The sequence below is a fragment of the Sparus aurata genome, chromosome 7 (genome assembly GCF_900880675.1).
Source record: "Sparus aurata chromosome 7, fSpaAur1.1, whole genome shotgun sequence".
Classification (NCBI taxonomy): Eukaryota; Metazoa; Chordata; class Actinopteri; order Spariformes; family Sparidae; genus Sparus; species Sparus aurata.
The window spans coordinates 31,771,621-31,777,620 of record NC_044193.1 but is presented as its reverse complement, the minus strand read 5'-3'; the positions used below and the strand labels follow the sequence as shown (position 1 = coordinate 31,777,620).

Below are 6,000 nucleotides of genomic sequence, written 5' to 3'. Positions count from 1 at the left end.
TCAACATCACAGGATATATGGTATTTATTAGTTCTTATAAATTGAGTAATATTTCAGTGATGTAACAGAACACATATTTTAGTACTCTTATTAAGCAGCTGTTCATGTCAACAGCATTATGTAATGTCTGCCATTTCCAGAGTTAGGGATCAACAGAAGACTTGTCTTGCTATTAATGACAAGTGAACACGAGAACTTCACTTTTTTTAAAAAATTGGTAACGTTACCTTTATGGTACAAATATCTGTATCTGTAAAGACTAAATGAACAGTGATCAATGAGTAAAGGAAAATCATTATTAAACTAAAGAGAATATATGGTGTAAGGAATGACATTGTTAAGTTAGTACATCACATGTTCATGTAGTCAACATTATGAGAAAATAAATATGTATCAAAAGTGACTAATAATATAAAATAATCAGAACAACACATTGGAAAAGTAGTAGTTATAAAATACAAAATTAATCATGAATTGATGTGAGGCGTCTGGGAGGTACATTTATTGCAAACATGATCTTCTTGAAGATCAAACATGAAGATTTTTATTAGTTTACATCAGTGATTTTGTACTGAAAACTGATTATGTTCAAAACCGAGCTTTGGTCAGTGTTTTACTTGATGAAAGCAAGCACATCCTAGCCTTGAAAAAGTAACGGTCCCAGTTCAAGAAGCAGACACATCTTAAAATGAACTGTTCAGAGTGGACTGTGTGAATCAGGCCTTCGTGGTTGAACTGCAGCAAAGAAGCGTCTACTGAACTGGTGTAACAGCCAACAAGTGCTCAGCACCTCTGGGAACTCCATTAAGACTGTTGGGAAACCATTCCAGATGAGGACCTCAGGGAGCTGCATGAGAGAATGTCAAGAGTGAGCAAAGCTGTCATCAACGGAAAAGGTGGCTACTTTAAAGAATCTAAAATATAAATCACATTCTGGTATGTTTAACACTGTTTACTTCATGTTCCTTCATTGCTTGGATGTCTTCAATATTATTATCATAAAAACACTGAATGAAATGATGTGTCTGAACTTTTGACTGGTACTGTATCTTAGGCAGTAAAATTGTGCATGCAAAACTAGCTATAACCTGCAATCACTAGTGCAACAGCTGTAACTAATACAAATACAAATATAGAACAGTAATGGTTTCTTGAAGCAGATCCACAGACAACGTCGCTGCTCATGCTTCCTTCTCTGAGTTTTACTTGAGCTTCTGAGCAACTGTTGGAAAAGAGAAGTAATGACAACTTTAGTTCCTTTTGTGTATCAGCACAAGTGTCAGCACAAATAAAAGTGAGCAATGACACACTCACTCACACACATTTACTTATGTGTTGTGACATTTGGTTTATCTAAAAATGACACTGTTCCATGCAAAAATAAAGTGGCCATTTTGTACAAACTAACTGGGGAACAATGTCTTACTTGGTCCAGGCGGTGCAGTTCACGCCATCCTTGGAAAAATAGCCTGACTTACAGGGTTCACACACTGTGTCACTTCTGCTGGTACCTTTAAAAAAGATAGAAGTGAGATTAATACACACTCACCAACATCCAGTGAAAAGCGATCATTAATCCAACTAGAATGGAAGACGCCTTAAAGGTGAGGCTCGGCTGGTAACAGTTTCTAGTAGGAACATTTGAGGCCATGAGAATAGGCATAATCTGTAATGTACTGCGCCCCTAACACACTCACTACTGTGTACCAGAACACCGGAGAATGGGAGGACAAAGAGTCTCATTGCCTTCCCTAATCTGGCGCCAGTGACAGTGGTGTGTGTGTGTGTGTGTGTGTGTGTGTGTTTTGCCCTCCTGGTATGTGGCCTTTTTTTTTTCTTTTCGCCCCTGCCCTTCAAAAAGTCTTTGCAAGCCACTGGCCAGTAATGTAGATGTGTGTGTTTCCGAATATGATCAGATAGTAGTGTCTGCATGTATACTTACTATCAGATTGGTTTAACTTTTATTGTTCTTACCAGGTTCTTTTATCCTCTGACCAGCGTCACAGCGAGAATGTTTCACTGCCAAACTACATCCTGCATCTTCTGCCAAAATACTGCAAAAATACCCAGGTAAAACACCACAATGTGTGTCACTTGTTGCTGTGCACTCCTGATGGACTAACAGACCATGACCTAAAAGCAAACAGAAACATGTAAGTATATTATTGTTGAATAGATTTTCATAAATTTCATTCAATCTTAAATGCCGTTTGAAATAATTAAAGGATGTGTGACCTATTTGACTGCAATCAAACACAAATCTAATAAAATCTGGCCCACAATCACGCAGCAGGAGCTCTTATTGGCTGAACTGTTGTTCAACACATATTAGCTGGCCAGTCAGAGCTCTTGTAACAATAAATTAACTGGGGAAAAAAACAACAACGACACTAGACATTAGTAAATTGAATAACAAACAGTCACAATTCTACTTATATTATTTATTAATTCATCTCTAAAAGTCAGTACATGAAAATTGATGATGATTTGGTGTATTTCATGATTGTTTTTAATTTGATGATTTCTTTAACTAGAGCAATTCAATATTAATTACAATTGTCAATACTAATACCTTATTAAATTATCTGTATTTAAACACTATAAAAACACATATTTCTGTGGGACAATCACGGCTCTATACAAACAACACTTTTCCCATATGGGGTAATTTTTCAGCAAACAAGTTAGCCAAGCAGCACATTGAGGGCTCCAGGGTGCAACTGTTTCAGTCACGCATGCATCGAAAAATCAGTCACGAGCAACTCAATACTTTCATTAGTAGAACTGGTGTGATCTGTCACTGTAGGACAGATTAAAACAATGTAGTAAAACCATTTTCATGAACACCAACAGGGTGTGAAGACTGGTGCCTTTGCACAAATCCCAGCCTATGAACATATTTTCGGTTGATTATTTTGTCAGCATATAGCCAAATTGTATGTGCATCTTGCACATGTGGTATTGATTATTATTCCGTCATGAGAAAAAAAATCAATCCCACAGTGAGAAAAGCTGTGGTGCCAGACCAATCCACCACAGGTAACTGTTTCACCTGTCACCAGTCCTAAAGTGCCTCATCCAAATTGTTTCCAGTGGTAACACCTTTTTCTGCCTCTCCCACCTGAGGGCAGGTACGAGAGGTGACCCATTACCAGATCAACATAGCTGAAAAGGTTATTCTGTGTATTCAGTGTGTGTGTGTGTCTGTGTTTTTTTTGTAGTCTTATCGACATTATTATTACTCTTACTATTATTTGTGAGTGCATGTGAATGTGTGTCTGTGTGTGCGTACTTTTACTAATACAATTGTTTATTTTATTTTACATATAAAATTATGTGAATGGATGGCAGAATTGTAAACTCAATCTAAACATACCTTGGTCACAGAATGTGCAGGGGAAACATTTACTCAATCCGTTGGGTAAGTTCATGAATGTCCCATTGTCACATGGGCTGCAGCCTGTGCCCGACTGTGCTGTACAGTCTTTTCGAACAACTGTGCCTGTTCAAGACAGAAGCATGCCATCAACATCACATTATCACCAAGAAATAGATTGGAAATAATCTACAAGACCATTACCTACAAAGACTAAATATAGAAATCTAATACTGTGATCGTATTTGGTTCAATTTAAGGATGTTTTTCAGCAGTAATGAACCATCACATCATATCCACTCATATCAAAAGTTCATCACTGCAGTAATGGCTTTGTGGGCTGTGGAACTAGTACCAACTTAAACAAACAATGCCAAAATGTATTTGCCCCTACTTATTTAAATCTCTTGTCTATCCACCTACAATTCTGGATTCAATTTGACTTGATCTGATTTGAAAATTAGCCTCTGTGTTCTCCTGCTTTAGTTTGGGGTATGTTTTGATAAACCAAATTTGAACCACCGATTGTAACATCATGCACAATTAGTATTTGTTCTATAATTATTTGGTTAGAGAGAATTATACAAAAAAAACCGTCCAACTCTGAATTGAAATCTCTGTCTAGTCTTTTACACCCCTACTCGCTCGCTGTGTTGCTCTACTCTAATGCCTATTGAATCCCCGTCCCAGACTCTTCCCTGTGGGTGGCCAGGCCTGCAACCTGCCTGGACACATCCTCTAGCATGCTCTCTGTCAGGGTTTGCTCCAGTGAACATCTGTCGCATCTTTTAAGTCAATACTGAATACTCACCTGTTTAGATTGTCTGTTCCTTCATAATGTGTATATTATGATTGTTTTCTTCTCTGTTATGTGTACTTGTATCTGTATCTTTATTACTATTGGCCTCTAATAACTGTTTTAGCCAGCTTTGTGAGATGTTCTTAGATGACTTGGGATTCTTATTAATTATTGGTGTTATTAATAGTCAAAGTGTTTAATGTCATATGCACAGTAAGGAAACATCTTTCTTTGTACAATAACATTTTTCCTTTGCTGTCAGGAGAATGCCAATTATGTAAAAAATATATATCTACAACACAAATATACAAAATAAAGAAATTTTACAAAGCAGCATGTGATTGATAAAGAAAAAAGCAACAACTATAATAATATTGTATTACAGCTGCTTGAACTTAATAAAATTCAGTATCACTCTATAAGTAAATATACCCAGAGGGAATATAACAATTCCCTCTGTGTGAGAGATGACACTTACACTCTCTCTTCAGCTTTTGGAAACAATGTAAAATATAAATGACACACCAATAAGTATGCAAATGGCTGTTCCACACATACACACACTCGTACCATACCTGTGTGGTATGTACTCACACTCTCTTACAGGAGCCAGATGTGATGTGGTAGACATGAGGAAGTGCAAAGATAAGGTCACAGCATATATTCAGTGTGAAATTTTGCTCTTTGTTAGTGCGTGTTTTAGTTTTTAGTATTGTGCGCAATTACCAATTTAAGTCATGCTGGACAAAATGCAAAATCTTTGTTTTAATATATGATATCGTGCTATTGTAACTTATTGGAATTCAAACAGGAAGACACACCCTATTGGATGATTATAATTAAACAGTGCATTTAACTTATATATTAAACAAATACATGTAAAAATGTGTGTACAAGCTGGTTACATGGTGTGTGTTAGTCTCATCATGTCTAAATATCACAGCGGTGGCTTTCTTGTCTGTACAACGACAGGCAACGTTGTCTTTATACAAAATGTCGGTCATGTAAGGATGCAGTACATGAGGGCCGTCGTTTGTCGTAGCATAACTGACTTCGGACATTTATACCTTCGTGACATTTTGGACAGCACTGTCCTTCCCTTGTTGTGTATTCCTTTGACCGACAGCCCAGCGTTGGTATCGTGAAGGCAGCGACATAACCTAGGAAAACAATAGCTTATTACCAGGGATCGACTCTGCTGTTTAAGCTAACGTTAGCATGTGTTTGTGTATTGCGTGGTGACTTAATGTGAACAATAGGCGTTACTTACCGAGGACAATAACTGTCGAAAGCATCATGACACGGGCTATTACATTGTTAAATTAGGTACGTTTCGTAAAGGACAAATAGCAATGCTGTAACAAAAAAAAAACTAAAAACATGCTAACAACAAGAATGCTGAAGCTAACGTTACATCAACACATCCGGGTGCTTTGCGTGACCAGTTCAAAGCATCTGTACTTCTTTATGGACTGTGATATGGTGTTTCTGCAGTAGGTTGTTCATTTTACGGTCATAACGGAAGGGAACACCTTATAATTTAAAGACTTAAGCCACATGGTAACCATCTAGTTCCACAGTGAGTTAAACGCTCTGTTTTAAGGTATAAAAAACCATACTGTCCGTGGACGTGTGTCACGCCTCTTCCGGTTTCTCGAGTCGTGAATGTAAAAAGACAAATCATTTTTAGATCCTGTCTAAATTGCTCCATCAATCACACATATAACATATTATCGAATTTATAGATTAGTGTTCAACTTGAGAAAGTCGCAGTTTGTCATAACAATACTAAAATAAGTCTGAAAAAATTATGAAGACTACATAG

General features: G+C 37.1%; 1 protein-coding gene across 1 annotated transcript; it reads right to left on the bottom strand.

The window, feature by feature from the left end:
• On the bottom strand, window positions 1-5,836 carry LOC115585210 (tumor necrosis factor receptor superfamily member 14-like). Its single transcript, XM_030423427.1, has 6 exons — window positions 5,446-5,836; window positions 5,243-5,335; window positions 3,377-3,502; window positions 1,975-2,133; window positions 1,427-1,511; window positions 1-1,222 (listed from the first exon to the last, which is right to left on the bottom strand). Exons 1-6 carry the CDS (start codon window positions 5,471-5,473, stop codon window positions 1,078-1,080), a joined length of 636 nt encoding a protein of 211 aa, XP_030279287.1. The 5' UTR covers window positions 5,474-5,836; the 3' UTR covers window positions 1-1,077.
• Between the last annotated feature and the right edge of the window lie 164 nt (window positions 5,837-6,000).

Excerpts from the sequence above, each read along its gene's own strand:
- LOC115585210 (XM_030423427.1), bottom strand. The coding sequence starts at position 5,473 with ATGATGCTTTCGACAGTTATTGTCCTCG. Across the intron at positions 5,336-5,445 it reads TTCGACAGTTATTGTCCTCG|GTTATGTCGCTGCCTTCACG; the intron begins GTAAGTAACGCC and ends TTGTTTTCCTAG. Across the intron at positions 3,503-5,242 it reads CTGTCCAAAATGTCACGAAG|GCACAGTTGTTCGAAAAGAC; the intron begins GTATAAATGTCC and ends TGTCTTGAACAG.